This window comes from Tachypleus tridentatus, chromosome 6 (genome assembly GCF_004210375.1).
Source record: "Tachypleus tridentatus isolate NWPU-2018 chromosome 6, ASM421037v1, whole genome shotgun sequence".
NCBI lineage: Eukaryota > Metazoa > Arthropoda > Merostomata > Xiphosura > Limulidae > Tachypleus > Tachypleus tridentatus.
Window position 1 is genome coordinate 34,970,749 of NC_134830.1, and position 18,042 is coordinate 34,988,790.

Below are 18,042 nucleotides of genomic sequence, written 5' to 3' on the forward strand. Positions count from 1 at the left end.
CTGTAATAACGTTTCTAATGCCACATTGAATATTTGCTAAAAAACCTCAGGAAAACAACATATACAACTATAAAATATCGTCTTAACTCTACTACTATAAATGTAATAGCAATTGCATGCACACTACAAACATTGGAGGCCACATTTGCAATTACAGATAAGTGTATTGTTTTCAATATATTTGACATCTTACCGTATTTTATATTCGCACTGAAAGAACTAGATATTTTTTCGCTCACGTTTTTCGTGAATAAAATAAGTAAATAGCTAAATGAGCCTTACCATTAGATGACATGATTAGCACGATGTTGAATACTTGTATTTTAATGGCCAGCCTGGTGTCAACTGATACTTATAGTAGTGAATAGTTTTTTGCGTCTTCAAACACTCAAACTAACGTGGCAGGGGTTTAGTTTGGAGAGAGAGAAATCAGAAGAGTTATCTCTCCAACTGGGGTGTTCAGGAACTTTGTAGTTCCTCTTCGTCCCTCTTGCGTCTTCAAATTTTTCTTAGCATATTTATGTGTTTTACCCATGTTAGCTTCTCGTCGAAGGTTAAGCCAAAAAATTTGTATTTCTTCCTGACTACTGTTTGTTTGTTTTTGAATTTCTCGCAAAGCTACACGAAGACTATATGTGCTAGCCGTTCCCAGTTTAGCATTGTAAGACTAGAGTCAGTGTCCACCGCCAGCTATTGGGCTACTCTTTTACCAACGAATAGTGGGATTGACCATAAATTTATAACGCCCTCACCGAAAGGGCGAGCATGTTTGATGCGACGGAATTCGAACCCACGAACCTAGGATTACGAGTTGATTGCCTTATCCATCTAGCCATGCAGGGGCTATAATGGTGAAAATAATCAAAATCAAAATTAAGTGCGCTAATTCTCAGCTGATTATGATGTAGGTTTTATCACTTAATATGTTCTGGTATGTTATAAATTTTGACAGAGCGTATATCACACTTAACAGTTGGTTTGTTGCTGATTACATAAGAATTAGTATGTTATTATTTAATAGATTTTTCAATGTCAACATTAGCAAACCACATGAGAATCACAGCCGAAATGAAGTTTGTGGAACGGTGCTTATCATAATTACGTTCTAGCATTGTTTGGTGTTATGTCGGTAGGGATATGCCATTAAACATTGATCACTTTTAGGGAGGATATGTAGCAACTCTTTCTGAAACAAAAACGTTATGCACTCAGACCATAAAGATATGTTCAGATCCAGTTTTATAATTTTCAATGCGGTAATAACCTATGTGTGTAATAGGTTTTGGGAAATAAATAAATGTGGATCAACTTGAGGTACCAGGAATCGGGACCTCCTAGAGAAGAAACTTAGAACAAAGCCTACCCTAATTTTGGTAATTTTAACGCAGAATTTTTTGATAGGTGAAATTCCATAACGCAAAGATCAGTGTTAAAAGACGTTTATCTTTTGTTGCACAACGTATTCTTATCTGTGTTGATGTATAATTGTAGAGGTGTATTACCTTTAACGAACCTGCATGGCCAGGTGGATAGAGCACTCGACTTGTCATCTGAGGGTCGCGAGTTCAAATCCATGTCACAACAAACATGCTCGCCCTTTCAGCCATGGGGTAGTTAAAGTTTGAGGGTTAATTCCACTATTCTTTTGTGAAAAGTATCTCAAGAGTTGGCTATGGGTGGTGATGCCTAGCTGTTTTCCCTCTAGTCTTTCACTGAATTAGGGACGGCTAGCGCATATAGTTCTTGTGCAGCTTTGCGCAAAATTGAAACGAAACAAAACAAATAACCTTCAACACTGTTTAAATGCCAGTAACCAGTTATACATTGCTAGTGATAGTTTTTAAGCATGTGTCTTCTTCGTGTTTAAGGATTATATTTTGTGATATTTTCACCACGTTTTTTATTGTAGTTTCAGAAGATGTTTGGCCATTTGCATATAATAATTTTAAGTTCTGATTTTGTAACTGCATATACATTAAGACCGCTTTGTATGTTTTATATATATATGTGTGTGTGTGTTTAATCGAATGGTTCTTAAATTAATCAGCAATAAGTTGAAGGATTTACAATGGTACTTGCAGTGGGCAAAGTACAAATAGCCCATTGTGTGATTTTGCCTCACAAAGAAGCAAATTAATTGAATGTTTAGTCCTTTAAGCAGTATTACATTTTATTTGTAATTAAATTACTCGTAACTTCCACGATTTGTTTCCTTTTATTCTGTTATTGCCTTGATGTCTTTCTGTTTTAATTTCTGCAGTTTGTTTGTTGAACTTCATTGGATAAAATTATTCTTTTATTGTTTATATCAATACGCCTTTAAGATTGAATTTAATTTCAAACTTTTATGCAAAAGCTGTACTTAACTTTGTGTAGATTAAAAACTAGTTCAGTTAATGATTTTCCTGATGAATATTAATTAAAGGCCAATATTAGACAAAAGAGAGATACAAGCAGTTAATGGAAGGAAAGGGCGCAGTATTAGACATAACCTTTTTCTTTTAGATTGTCAACAGGTGGTCATTTCAGAAACCTGTAATTTAGGGTTATTTAGATATCTCTTGATGAATGAGACTCATGCAACTTTTAAACCGAAATAAATACAACAACAACTAACTAAATATTAATGAAGATGTAACATGATGAACTATGTGCATGGATGATATTGTGTTGGTATGATACTGGGCACTATACCCTCCTTGGTATATTTACTGTTCATTTCAGAAATAACAATTTTAATATAAGAATCGCCAAAGAAATCATCTTTGTGCATCTCCCCTAACATTAACAATGCATCTTTGGACTTCACCGTGCCTTCAGTTTCGCATAATATTGACACTAATGATTTCTTGTATGTAATTCCATTTCCTCTTTTTGAAGATAACAATACTATTTGTGTTTTTTTTTTATTCTTTTGCTTTCAATGTAGTATTCAATTGATGAATCTTCGATTTAGCTGGTATGTGAAATCGATTAGGTTTCTTCGTATAAGTTCCTCCCTCATCCAATCTGGACCCACGGTTTTGCTTTATCGCTATCAATTAAACCATCACATTCACAACCAGGTGTAGAATATTTCAAGCATGTTTCATTGCTGCATCGTTTTACTTTATATTTACAAGTCAACTTCTCCATGGTCCGGATCAGGTCCAACAACCTAGACCTCGAAAATAGTGCCTAAATTACTCTTTTTATTAAATCAAACAATCCAAACCTTTCCGGGATGACTCTTATCCACATCAAGGTGTTCTTGTGGCAGGTGTTAGGAGTGTTTTTCATGAATGTATTATCTCATATATATATATATATATATATATATATATATATGTGTGTGTGTGTGTGTAATATATGCATATACATATGCATTCATTTATATATATGTACACACATACACAGTATGGCGTTCACTGCAGAATTATTGGCGCTACTGTAATTAAAGTTTTTGTTTGTTGTTAAGCTCAAAGGTACACAATGAGCAATCTATGCTTTACCTACCACGGGTATCGAAGTCTGATTTTTAGCTTTATAAGTCCTCAATCTTATCGCTGAACTGAGATGGCTGATAATTGTAAAAATAGAAATAACAGAATTGGTCGTCAAAGCCTCTGTTCTATAGCTCACATTCAATTAATTTTATCGTTATGTAAATTGTGATATATCATTTAACCAACTGCTTCTGCTAACCAAGTCGAAAGTCTTTTTTGTGTGTGTGTTTGACTGAGCTGCGATTTCCATTTCGTAGTATATATATATATATATATAGTTAGCTCTTCAAAATTCAAACACTCGTAACTCTTTTATATTGTATTTGTTGAATCGTAGGTGCACGTTACTAGTGTTTTGTTGTCATGTCGGTATAACGATATTAACTAAAAATAATGTTCAGCTATTTAATATTGATTGTTAATTAAGTCTGCTCCACATCATTCTTTCCACATTATCGTAAGTGGTTTCATAAATACTACGGTTTCACTTAAAGAACCATGATTTTTTACTATATATACTAACTGCAAAAAACAAACTTATTAAAACAACAACAACGTTATTGTTTGATGTTGCTGAACTGGCAATAAGGATTAGTGACTTAAAAAAAAACACTTAGAGTCACTGAGAATTCTGTAAGAAAAACCTTTGCTGTAAAAAACAGTTCGACTTCAACTGCTAGATCAAGAGAAAAGTTCCAATAACATATCTGTCTGTGTCGCATTTCTGCAAAAGCATTTAATCTTGAGGGAATACCACACTTAACTCTGTCTTAACGGATGAAACTGACATATTTTGCTTTTCTTAGTAAACAAAGTTAGAAACAAAATTGAGCTTTAATACACATATTTGTTCTTATGTTTTTTTTTTTGTGTGTGGGTTTGTTTGTTTTTGGTCCTGTAATAAACTTAAGAACGGAAAAAACTACTATTTTTAGTGTGTCATGTTTTCCTGTACAGTTATTTTGAATACAGTGTATTCCGGTGATATCAATCATGTGATCACTCTCCACCAATAAATGTGCTGTGTGGGTGACATCTATTGAGTCAATTATTTTTTTTATACATTTTATTGTCGGGAATTATCGGATTTTGCTCAAAACTTCTAAGAATTTGTTAACAGAATGAAAGTTTTCCTTGTCCACACGTATTTTAAAGTTCTGTATGATTTAGTGATGTTTTGGTTTACTATTAACACTGCGGAAACACAGGTTGTATGTATTAAGTGCTACTTTCAATTCTCTACTTTGAAAAAACTCTTACGGATGTTTTTTTATATTCATAGGGGGAATGATGTCAAATAATATTTTAACAATAATCTGCGTTCATGTAATAATAATAATAATTCAAACAAATAAAAATCGTCCAGTTTCGGCTTTATCGCATCCGTAACTGGGAAAATCGAACTCAGTTCTGGGTAAGAGTTTATTTGATAACTACACTGGAGTTGACGTCTGATATAGTTTAAAGGACAGAGTTTCGAGGCATCATCAACTACACTTGTGTTTTATTACAACAGACAGTTGCCGTCAATTCTAGTGTAATAATCGTGAATATTATATCTAAAAAATCTACCAAAAATATTTCACTTTACCTATCGTGTTCACGAGCTTCTTACCAAAAAACTGATTTAACTTGTTTCTTGATGACAAGAAATCAACTTGAAATAAAAATGTATCTCAGAACGGCTGGTGTGGGTATTAACACTTTCACTAATAAAGCACGGAACAACGTTTCGACCTTGCGAGGTCATCGTAAGGTTAACAGAGATACATTTTTATTTATCTTATCTTCACTATGGAAAAAAACACAAAAAACTCTAATTCGAGGGTAACTTAAACAAGAGTAAGTATTAATATTATGGATATTTATAAATAACACCTAACAAAACTTAACAGTATTTTATACTATTATGTAAAATACAATGGGTCTTTAAGATAATGTTCCCCAAACTTTTCCAGTTTACGACACATGTAAATAAGTCTCCATGGCAGGACTAGTGGCACTCACCTGGCTGGCTAAGACAGGCAGAAATTACTGTTGCACTGTGTGCTGAGGAGAAAATAAATCAAATTTCAAATATTAGAATTTTATTAAATTTGTATTGTTTGTTTAGAATCAAGGACAAAGCTACACAGTGAGCTGTCTGTCCTCTGCCCACCACGGGTATCGAAACCCGGTTGTTTTGCGGTGTGAGTCCGCAGACATACTGCTATATTACTGAGGGTGTTTAAATTGGTAATAAATCTACCGTAGTTTCCGGTTTATAAGACGTACCCCCTTTTCAAGGCTATCTTCTAGGAAATAAAATCACGGTTATCACATATTTATTTGTTCGGCAGCCATTTTGGTGTGTACACATATTTTGAGCTCACGTTAGCTGCCCGTATAGGTGTTTCGTGCTCACAATTTCTGTCAGTTTCCAAACTTTTATGTTTTTATTGTGTTCTTTATGAATATGACTCTAGTTATTGTTAGTACAATGTCTAAGTTAAAGAAACGTCCCCTGACGAAACATTGTTCTACAGTCGTTTAGCACTGGTTTAAGAAACTGAACTGTAATAATCCAAATTGTGACCACATTTTTTTAGCCTATGAGAGAAAGAAAACAAGCCCAGAGGAGTGTAAAGGTTGATCTCACTACTTTCTAGTCCTTGCTACACAAGGCACGGTGTGCTTAGGGAGGCACAAAGGTTTTGACCTTTGGTGTATAAGACGCACTCCCCCCCCCAAAAAAAAAGGTCTCAAAACCCTCCACAGCAGACAGTTTGGGTAGCACTGGTTTAAGAAACTGAACTGTAGCTAATATAAAATTTGAGACCACATGTTTACAAGCGATGCATAAAGTGCCCCTTGAGGGGCAGTAAATCTAAAGAAAAAAGGTCTCAAAACCCTCCACAGCAGACAGTTTGGGTAGCACTGGTTGCGCGAAATTCAAAACAAACAAAGAAACTATTTTTAAACGGAATAATATCATTTATTTTCTCAAAAACGACTTCTTGATACCTCAACTTTTTTCTTGAACTTCTAAACATTATATCTTCTCGCAATTTTATATCGGTTTGCTCTTAGAATGAAACTGATATTAACTTTAAGTCAGAGTTTTGTGTTTTCATTTTGAATTTTCAATCAATAAGATTTATTTCCTTAATTATAGAGAGTTACAAACATTTTTTTATTCCATGCCAACCTCCAATAACTTTCTCAAAAAGTAATTAAAAGATATTATCTTCAGAAGTTCAAGAAAAAAGTTGAGATATCAAAAAGTCGTTTTTAAGAAAATAAATGATATTATTCCGTTTAAAGATAGTTTCTTTGTTTGTTTTGAATTTCGTGCAAAGTTACACGAAGGCTATCTGCACTAGCCGTCCCTAACTTAGTCGTGTAAGACTAGAGGGAAAAGAGCTAGTCATCATAACCCACTCTTGGGCTACTCGTTTACTAACGAATAATGAGATTGACCGTTATGTTAAAACGCCCCCACGGCTGAAAGGACGAGCATGTTTGGTGTGATGGGGATTCGAACCCGTGACCTTCAGATTACGAGTCGAATGCCTTAACCAACCTGGCCATGCCGAGCATAAAATAGTCTCAGATGATATATTAATGTGCATATTAAGGGTAATAATGTATAATATACAAAAGGAAAAAAATAAAACGATACTACAAGTTTCATCTGTAATTCTCGTATGCTCTTTTATAAGTTACAATTCTTGATAAAAGTAAAATTGTTATGAACTTTCCCCGTAAGTAAAAAGCTGTTGAGATGTATTTGATGATAAAGTTTTTTTTTGTTAATTTACATGAAAGATGAATTTTTTCGTTTGAATTTCGCATAAAGCTATACGATGGCGATCTGCACTTGCCATCCCTAATTTAGCAGTGAAATACTAGAGGAAAGGTAGCTAGTCATCACCACCCACCGCCAACTCTTGAGCTCCTCTTTTTACCAATAAACAGTGAGATTAACGTCACAATTTAACGTACGGCTTAAAGGACGTGTATGCTTCGTGTGATGAAGATTCGAACCCGCGGCCCTAAGATGACGAGTCGAGAGGTCTAACGACTTGGCAATGCCGGGCTTCGTTGCTTTGTAGTTTAAACACAAAGCTACACTTGAGGTGTCTGTGCTTTACTCAAAACGGATATGGAAACATGGTTTCTAGCGTATTGCTGTACCACAGGAAGGGCATCTTTCAAAATGTAAATGCTTGAAGCCTTCCAGTGAAAACTCTGAGAGCTTATATCGTTAAAAATTTTGGTTTCGAGACCTTCAAGGGTAGGACACTAATAGCTCATTGAATAACTCTGTGTTTACCAATAAGCGTCAGGAAGTTCATTTAATACGTAAGACTTACGAGTGAAATTTTGAGCTTTATGGATTCCTGACACTCGTAACGATGAATAAATTATACTCCAAGCATCAGAAGAAATTCTTTTTTATGAAAAAATATTATGAACATTTTTATGCTAAGTAGAGTTACAGTGATTTGTAATAAAAGATAAACTGAACACAAATTTTTAGTGTATTTATTTTTATTTTATACGTGTTGCTAATTTACATAAAGCTATTTCAGTGTGATATACAGAAAGCGGGAGTAGCGTTAAGCCCGCTGTACAGTGTACCCGAAAGTTCATGGTTTGCGTCCCTTTACTGCAATATCGCCTTCCGCAATGGCCAGGAGTGCGGTAAGAGTGATGGTCAAATCTTCCTTATTCGATTGATAAATTAAGACGTGGTGGTAGGTGCTGCTGACTACCCAGCTTTGCTCTAGTAAGTGAAAATCTAAGGATAGCTAGCGCAGATAATCCTTTCTAGCTTTGTGCGAATATCCGAAAGAAGAAATGAAAAGTGCATGCAAAGCTCCAGTGACAGAGAAAATCCTTACTTGTGTAATAACGGAAACTGTTATGTGTGATTGTGTAGAATATTGATAGCGAAATTATAATTTATTTTATGTATAACACATACAAATAATTCATGTGGCAACAAGTCAGTCATACACAGGAGGAAAAAAACATCCACCGAGAGTAGATTCGAATTGCCTAAATACGAGAGGTAATGTTACTCTCCAAATTATCATCCAGGCAAAACCTTGTTTTACACACTCTAGTCATTCAAGAACGAACCATTTGTTATGTAAATAACAATTCCCTTATCATGAGTTAGAGAAGCTCAAAAACATTACCAGAGCTGACAAAACCATCTGCTCGAACCATTTCCCCTTTCTTAACATATTTCATTTCAGTGGATGTATTCTCGAACCCAGAATATTTTAGTGAAAAAACGCCACTATTGGTGTTATTTATGTAAATATGTATATAGTTTAATAGTGATAGTGAGAATTTTTAACCAATTATGTGTTAAATATATTTCCAAAAGTATGAACTGTTTGTTTCTTTTGATTCAAATTCTCAAACTTTCAGCTCGTAGTGGCTAAGCGGCATATCTGTGAACTTACGACGCTAGAGTCAGGGTTTCGACTCCTGTGATGGGCAGAAGTAACGGATAGTGCTTTGTGTAGCTCTGTGGTTAATTATAAATAACAACTTAAACATTTATTTATTCTTATAAGTCTTTCTAAGATAATAATAATTGTAAATAATAAATATAAAAATACAAAAATAAATAGCTGTATATTTACTGTTGAGAACGTTTTTTCTAGGAACTTCACAAACTATCGTCACAACTAAGAAGGCTGTACGGCTCCAATAGACATAGCCAGCATCCGCTGCATGTATTTTTTGCAAATTTTTCACAGGAAAGTAGTCTGTACAGGATTTGCCGTGAAAAGAATCAGGGATTTGAAAAATACGTGGTAAGTTGTAATGGATGTATTGTATTGTATCCAATACTGTTATTTCTTTCTCTTCGGTACAGAACAGTGTCAGTAAATGTATGTGAATACACAACTGTAATGATAATATGGAAATATTACTTTGCTGAAGGTGTTCTAACCACGGAGACAAATGTGTGTGGAAATGTACTTAACCCTAGAGCATCTTCTAAGACAGAGTTAACATTAGTTACTAACAAGTTTGTAAAAACTTATTTTTACCGTTTAGTTTGCTCTCAAAAACTGCGTTTAATTTCGTTGACTGCTATAATTATTTATATATTAGCATACTATTGTAAATATCCAAATGTGATATTTTTATGCCATGCGTTAATGCCATACAGCTGTGTAAACGTTACTCATTTTTAACTTGATGCCTAGTGGCTAGCGTGCTGGGTTAAGGATCGAAAGGCCCAAAGCTGAAGCCACGATATGTTATCCAACACGATTCGCACTGTCACGTTATGAGCGCGTTATGAAAGTGACAGTCAGTTTTGCTACTCCCTTAAGGGTATTTTTATAGATGATAAGTAATGCTACTCGATTGTTCTTCCTTTGGTAAGCATTTCTAAAGTAGGAATGTCTATGCCTGAAGTTGGGGTCGCCTTGTCAATAAAGTTGTGTTGCATCAGGTGCAATTTGAAAGGAAAATACCCACTACACCTTTTTGATATGAAATGTGTGATTATTTTAAACAATATTCTAAGTACAATGGATTTCATGGAGCCATTACAAGTGTTTGTAAAGATATAGCTATACATTATCTTGTACAATCCTCAGATCCATAATTATGTATATAATGAACAATAAACAAAACTTCAAATATGAATTGAGTTAAACCTCACTACAAGTTAATGACAACAACATACTTGTTTAGTAGCAAGTGCGATATTTGTGCATTTTTTCTTAAGTTTTTTTACATAAATTAGAGTTAATTTGATGTTGTTTTTTGCTACAACACTTAAGAATCTGTTTTTCAGTGAACGGGTTTGTTTGTTTTGATTGGTTTTGGATTGTTTTGAATTTTGCGCAAAGCTACACGAAGGCTATCTGCGTCCCTAATATAGCAGTGTTAGACTCTTTGGCTACTTTTTTACCAACAAATAGTGGGATTGACCGTCACATTATAACACCGTTACAGCTGAAAGGGCGAGCATGTTTGGTGCGATGAGGTTTCAAACCCGTTATCCTCAAATTACGAGTGGAGCGCCCTAACCACCTGGCCGTGCCGAGCCCACCACTGGACGTTACTATTTTGATTACTGTAGTTCTAATGACGTACTTGTCTGATGTTTTCATCCTTGTTTCTTTTTTGGTGGAAGTAGTCATATAAGACTCTTGTGTTCACACATCTGACTGTTAATTCTTATAGAAAAGAGAAGAAAAATGGAATAAACCCCTTAGTTATCAAGAAACTGCCAAATCTTAAATTTCCAGTAAACATGTTTTTAAGGTTTAAAGGAAGAGAGAGTGGAGTCTGACGTTATATCACGTGATTATAGACAAGTTGTATCCGCATTATATTGGTAAGCAACTTAACATGATAACTGAAGACTATATACATGAAATCTTTAATATCAGTTTGTGAATTGTTTTTACAGAAATCCTGCAATATTTACAATTTAACCCTAAAAATCCCTACACTTCAGAAGGACAAGGTATTCTGACAATTTTTATTTCGTTTGTGAGAGAAAATGAAAGAAATATATAACTAAATTTTATACAACATTTGGGTTTCAGGAAATCTGTTTCTAAGTATAAGCCTGTGGCTCTTCAGTTGGCATTTCCTTCTGCTAGATATTCATTTTGATTATACCTCTTACCTATTGTTTAAACCTTTGCACTCTTAAAGAACCCTTTTATGCAAATGTTCACATTGTACATAACTAGTGAGTTAGCTTGTGTACGGTATCAACAGGAATAACCGTCAGCTAAGTACCTTTATTAGCTTAGCAGAAGACCCAGCATGGCCAGGTGGTTAAGGCGCTTGACTCGTAATCCGAGGGTCACGGGCTCGAATTCTCGTCACACCAAACATGCTCGCCCTTTCACCCGGGGGAGGGCGTTATAATGTCACAGTCAATCCCACTATTCGTTGGTAAAAGAGTAGCCCAAGAGTTGGCGGTGGGTGATGATGACTAGTTGCCTTCCCTCTAGTCTTACACTGCAAAATTAGAGACGGCTAGCACAGATAGCCCTCGTGTAGCTTTGCGCGAGATTAAAAAACAAGCAAGCTTATATATATATATGTGTGTGTGTGTGTGTTTGTGTATGTACTAAGAGCTTTATTATCCGGTATTTCATCCAGAAAGCTCATGTGATTGGAAGATTCAATATCTCTCAAAAGGTGAATTGTCTATGAATGATGCAGTTAACATCATACCAATGCCTTCAGAATTTCTTTGTAGCAGTAAGATAAATGTACAAATATACATTTTTTAGTATTTAATTTGTTGTGTGTGTGTGATCTGCAAATCCTAAATCATAAAATGCAATCTTTCACCAGGGTATTTAATGAGGGAGTAAACTACAATATTCTGTATCACTTTACTTAAAATACTGCACTTATTAATGCGTTTACACAGTATAACGTTTTATAGCATTTATTATTGTTTCAAATTGTTATTATTGTACATGGTGTAGAAAAACTGTATTTTATAACATTAACAACGCGTAAAAATGTTTTTAGCAAAATGTCTTAAAGCAGACACTTTTGTAACCTGAATTTTCACGTATCTGCTCGGGAATTTTACTTCTGATGACGTGAAGGAACTAATTGCTAGTGGTTACACTTTTTCTTGTGGTTTAATTGTTTCCTGTTTTATTTTTTGATCAAAGCATGATGCATGAATGCAATTTATTTCACTCAGGTCGATATGAATGATAAGTCTCCACAGCAACTGTTTCGTCGTGAGGAATTGATCTACCTGTCCCCCGACTCCCCGCACGTGCTTACAGACCTAAATCCTGAAGTTGTGTATGTAATTGGTGGATTAGTGGATGAAACTGTGAAAAGGGTACTTTATTTTTTTTCACAAATATTTTGTTAAGTATGGCCGTTCTCTTGTTTGTTGTTATCCAGACATTGAGCGAACATAGCTTGTTATTACAGTGTTAAAGACATACGTACGTATGAAATCCGACTTTTATAGGTATTTATTAACTTCTTTGTGTGTCACGATACAGCTGACGTAATGGGGCCTGGTACTGATCGTGGTGTTTTTAATCGATAATGGCACGAGATACAAAATAACAGGTGTTTGTTTCTGTCTTGTCTCGCGGTGAGACGGCGGTAAGCCTTCGAGTTTACAAAGCTCCAAGATCAAGGGTTCTATTTTCCTTGGTGGACACAGTAGATAGCCCACTTTGACTTTGCTCTAAGAAAACGCATATACACCTTTCTGTTTTAGATATGTAGTGAGCCAATGGATGGTTATTTCACGAGCTGAACGTACGAAATTGTACACAAACACAACAGTGTTTTTTATCATTATTTTAGTTTAAAAGGGCAATCTTCGAATTGAAAGTACAAATTAAAAAAGACAAAAAACATTTGTTTATTTGCAGATTGACAGTCTTCAACTCTCCGTCAGAGTAATGTATATCCAAGTAAAAAAAAACACCTGTTAATTTATAGATTAACAGTTTTTACGAAGTGGTCTTAATGGTTTTCACTTCAACTGTTTTCAATGCGTTACAGAATAGCGTATATCTCAGTATTACAAGGTCTAAGTCAGAAGTCATTTAGACTCCATATATATAAGCAGGATTTTAGTGGTAACTTCCAACAGATTCCAGAGCGCGAGCTGCTAACCATTCATAATGAATATCTTTTTCATTTATGTGTATACGTGTGTGTGTTTTCATGTTAATGATGTTGTATTTTCATGTTAATAGTGATGATTCGTTTATTTAAACTGCATAAATTCTCAAGTAATGAACAACAAGACGATTTTATCAGGAGATGTCATGTCAGATGTCGAGGCTGTCAAGCGATACCGCAGATGAGATCGAATTTTCCAGTATGAAGATGCAACGCAGAAGTTCTCAAATAGAGTCGCTTAGACGTATTTAGAAAAGGGCAGAACGTATTGGCTTCGAGCCTCGTTCTGAACTTCTTGGGTGTTGACAGTCGTTATTAAAGTATGTGCGTGTTCTCGTTCTCCGTTGTAGACATATCTTACACTGCATGAGACGGCAGCTTTAGGAAAGAAATTGATTAGGTTTCATCAACATACTTGAGATTCGTACACATACAAAAAGGACGAACATTATGCGCATCAATATTTCTGTGCTGAAAATCACAACTGGAACATTTTTAATTGCGAAGTACGAAATTAACTCACAACTGCGGCTTTTCTTTGTACCTATCAGTTTCAAAGTATGAAAATGTTTTAAATGTTCCACGTGTAAAAGAATAAATTATTATAGTACTGTGTAGAAAAGTCCAGGTTGAGATTAAAATAATAAATATAATTATATTAACAGTAGAAAAAATGTGACCTTCTGGACAAAGCTATATAAATATAAAAAAGTACTGTCTGTTGTAGTTGAATGTCCATGCAACTACTTCTCAAGGTGTTGCCGAAATTTTACCAAAATTCGTATGGAGATTCATTAGGTTCATGCGGGGGGTACGCACAGATTTTCAGTTTTGCGTTTTACGGTTTGTATGGGCAATTTTGCGATTTTTACCACTATTTCATCTCCTATCGATGGATTTTCACCAAATTTGGCATGAAGGTTTGTTGGGTCCATGTAGAGATACATGGAAACTTGCGGCTTCACATTTTATGTCTTGCAATTTTATGGGCTTTTCTACATTTTCTAAAATTACATATCAGGGATCCTTTTTTGTCTTTGTTTTAGTTAAGCGTAAAGCTACACAATGAATTAGAAACGATTATCGAAACCCGGTTTCTAGCGTTGTAAGCTTACAGACGTTCCACTGGGCCACTGGGTGGGTGGCTTAGTGGGGGGCTACATATAAGGGAAGCATATTTTTCACGTCCTAAGATAGCCTTTCATTAATCATGGATTTATGTAACCTCCCAGGGAATGGGTACTCCATCTATGCGCCCTCCGCTAGTACAGCGGTAAGTCTACGGATTTGCAACGCTAAAATCAGGGGCTCGATTCCCCTCGGTGGGCTCAGCAGATAGCCCGATGTGGCTTTGCTATAAACACACACACACTCCATCTATGTATATATTTACATAAACATGCAGTATATATTTGGTGAAAATGATTTTAAAATTCTGCAAATGTAATATCAAGTATTTCGACCTAAGACAAAATGATAGAAAATATAAAAGAAAAACCTGCCTTATTTGCACTTCATGCTATTTGAATAGAACATGTCTGTGTGAAAATAGAGAATCAGTGGTTTACCGTTGAATTTTGTACAATATGATGGTTGGGGTTTTATCACTATTCGTTAAAATTGTTATTATGCAAACAGTGACCAGTGAAACTAAAACAGTAATAAAAACGGTTCATAAAACTAAAATACTCCACGTCGTCGTTAATATTATTGTAGAGTGAAATTAACTGGAAGGATTGGTTTGTTTTGAATTTCGCGCAAAACTACACGAGGGCTATCTGTGCTAGCCGTCCCTAATTTAGCAGTGTAAGACTAGAGGGAAGGCAGCTAGTCATCATCACCTTTTTATGATATATTTGATTTGATTGTAACTTTTTTTAATCGCTGAATTCTTTTTTAACGAGTAAATTCCTTTGGCGGTTGGTAAGAAAATTCTAAGAATACTTTTGATTTGTTTGTTTTATACGATTTCGCTCAAAGCTAATCGAGGAAGATCTGCGTCAGTCGTCTCTCATTTAGAAGTAATCTACTAATGGAAAAGCAGCTTGTCAATACCACTCTTCGCCAATTATTGGGTTATTTTTTTGACTAACAAAAACAATGGAATTAGCTGTAACTTTATAACGTATACACTGCTCGAAGAGCAAACGCCTTCAATGACAGAACTCGGACCCGTAATCCACCGATTGTACGTCAAGCGTTTTAACCTCCAGATCATACCACGCCCGAATCTCTTTGGTTTCACGTTTAATGAAGGCACTACGTATACTGTGGTAAGGTCTTTCTCTTATGCCAACTAATACTGTGGGAAATGTAAAGTTTAGGTATCATATATGTGGTAAGTCGAATATACGGTCGTTCTTCAATGTCGATTATATTGTGACAAATACACAAAGTATATTTCATAAAAATCATAAGATACAGGGGCTAGTGCTTTTCCGAGTGATCGATTTCGTCGACGATTAATTAGTTTTTGCAGTCAGCTATATAAACAGTTGTGGATGTATTTGAAAAAAATCTAGTCATAAGTTTTGCCATAGTGAATCCCGTTTGTTTTGTTAGTTTATGTCGTAATGAATCTCTGTTTATTTTGTTAGTTTATGTCGTAATGAATGTTAGTTTATGTTTATTTTGTTAGTTTATGTCGTAATGAATGTCCGTTTGTTTTGTTAGTTTATGTCGTAGTGAATCCTGTTTGTTTTGTTAGTTTATATCGTAATGAATCCCGTTTGTTTTGTTAGTTTATGTCGTAATGAATCCCGTTTGTTTTGTTAGTTTATGTCGTAGTGAATCCTGTTTGTTTTGTTAGTTTATGTCGTAGTGAATCCTGTTTGTTTTGCTAGTTTATGTCGTAATGAATCCCGTTTGTTTTGTTAGTTTATGTCGTAGTGAATCCTGTTTGCTTTGTTAGTTAATGTCGTAATGAATCCTGTTTATTTTTTTGCTTTATTTGTGTCTAGCAACCTTCGAAGCCAAAATGACTTTTTTTAAATAGGTTTGCAGTGGCCACTCAGGTCAAACGAACTAACCCTACAAGACACCAATATAAAATTCCTAAATTTGAAAACATTCTCGGAGTCACCTTCAACCGGTTTCTATACTAGACAGATCACTTCAACAAAACTTGCAATTCTGTCATCCAACGTATTACTTTCCTTAGACGTATTGAAGGCACCCATAAAGGATGATCGACCAGTACCATTACAACTATTTACAAAACTTGTATTAGACCACTCATTGAATATAGATGTATGGTCACGGTTGAGGCTCGAATGTGACATTCCTTTTCTGAACTAAGTTTTATTCTTCCTAACGTCTTGGCAGGCACAGCGGTATGTCTCCGGGCTCACAACGCTAGAAACCGGGTTTCGTGGTAGGCCGATTACAGATAGCCTGTTGTGCCAGCTTTGTGCTTACGTTCAAACAGACAAACCCAACGGCTAAAAAAATAAACTTTGTAAAAGTGTTGTCTAGCATATATGTTAATAAATTATAAAGCATCAAATCTGGATTACAAGTCCCGGGCGTCACTATCGGGTGTTTCTTCTTTGTTAAACATCAGGTAGTAGCCCGACATGGCCAGATGGTTAAGGCACTCGACTCGTAATTCAAGGGTCGCGGGTTCGAATCCCCGTCACATCAAGCATGCTCGCCATTTCAGCCGTGGGGAGTGTTATAATGCGACGGTCAATCCCACTGTTCGTTGGTAAAAGAGTAATTCAAGAGTTGGCGGTGGGTGGTGATGACTAGCTGCCTTTCCTCTAGTCTTACACTGCTAAATTAGGGACGGCTAGCGCAGATAGCCCTCGTGTAGCTTTGCGCGAAATTCAGAAAAACCAAACCACATCAGGTAGTTATTTCAACGGTAAAATCCGTCATATAGTATTAATAATTTTAAATTGCATTTTAGAAAAAATACTCATAAAGATATTTAAAACATGTTTTATAAGGTCAAGGGTTCAATTAGTAAGATTTGCAAGTAGAATGTTTGGTATATTGCATTGTACAATAAGTTATTTAGAGTATTCACGCAATATAACTGTTTTGGAAAAAATGTAGTTATTAGCGGTGGTTAAGGTAGTGTATTTCACTGTGATGTATATTCATTCGCCTGATGGTTGAAACACTTGACTTGCAACCTGTGGGTTAACGGTTAAAGTCACTTCATCGAACATGCTCTCTTTCAGCCGTGGGGTCATTAAAATTTTATCGCCAATTCATTGGTAAAAAGTAGCCCACGAATTGACGGAGGGTGGTGTCAACAAGCTGCTTTCCCTGTAGTCTGGCTCTTCAAAATTAAGATGACTAGAACAGATAACCGTCAAGTAGCTTTGTAAAAAAAATAAACAATCAAACACAGTCGATTTAATAAAAGTTGGTAGAAAGCATATTTTTCTGTGAAGTTCAAATTAAACATTTCTTAGTTTTTTTGAGACAGATATTTGTGATAGGTGTGAGTTCTCAGAGGCGAGTTACCGATATTCAGTTTCAAATTAAAACACGTGCTTTGTGCTGTTCGCTCATTTGGAATGCGTGAACAGTTTCCCAAGTGATTGAATTCTAGAATCCTTCTTCTGCTTCTTATGTTTGGTTTGGTTTGGTTTGTTTTGCTTTGAATTTCGCGCAAAGCTACACAAGGGCTATCTCCGCTAGCCGCCCCTAATTTTGCACTGTAAGACTAGAGGAAAGGCAGCTAATCGTCAACACCCATCGCCAACTATTGGGCTACTCTTTCACCAACGAATAGTAGGATTGACCGTCACTTTATAACGCCCCCACAGTTAACACTCCTACGAAAAGTGGGGCCTAATGCTGCCCCAGAGCAACTTGAAAGGTTATTAATATTATGCTAATAATTTTGTATTTAAATGAAATTGCCATTTAAATCCATGAATGAATG

The 18,042-nt window shown here is 35.4% G+C and overlaps 1 protein-coding gene across 9 annotated transcripts in view; it reads left to right on the forward strand.

The window, feature by feature from the left end:
* Nucleotides 1-18,042, forward strand: part of LOC143252231 (tRNA methyltransferase 10 homolog B-like) — a 196,995-nt gene that overhangs the window by 28,384 nt on the left and 150,569 nt on the right. For 7 of the 9 annotated variants that reach the window (XR_013028892.1, XM_076504043.1, XM_076504046.1 and 4 more), the window contains exons 5-6: nucleotides 9,149-9,301; nucleotides 12,190-12,336. Coding sequence is in view for 8 of the 9 variants with exons in the window: in XM_076504043.1 (XP_076360158.1) it covers nucleotides 9,149-9,301; nucleotides 12,190-12,336 (300 nt within the window). In the remaining variant the exon portion in view is untranslated. The remainder of the gene's footprint in view (nucleotides 1-9,148; nucleotides 9,302-12,189; nucleotides 12,337-18,042) is intronic. The other 2 variants (XM_076504045.1, XM_076504044.1) reach the window with 1 other exon arrangement.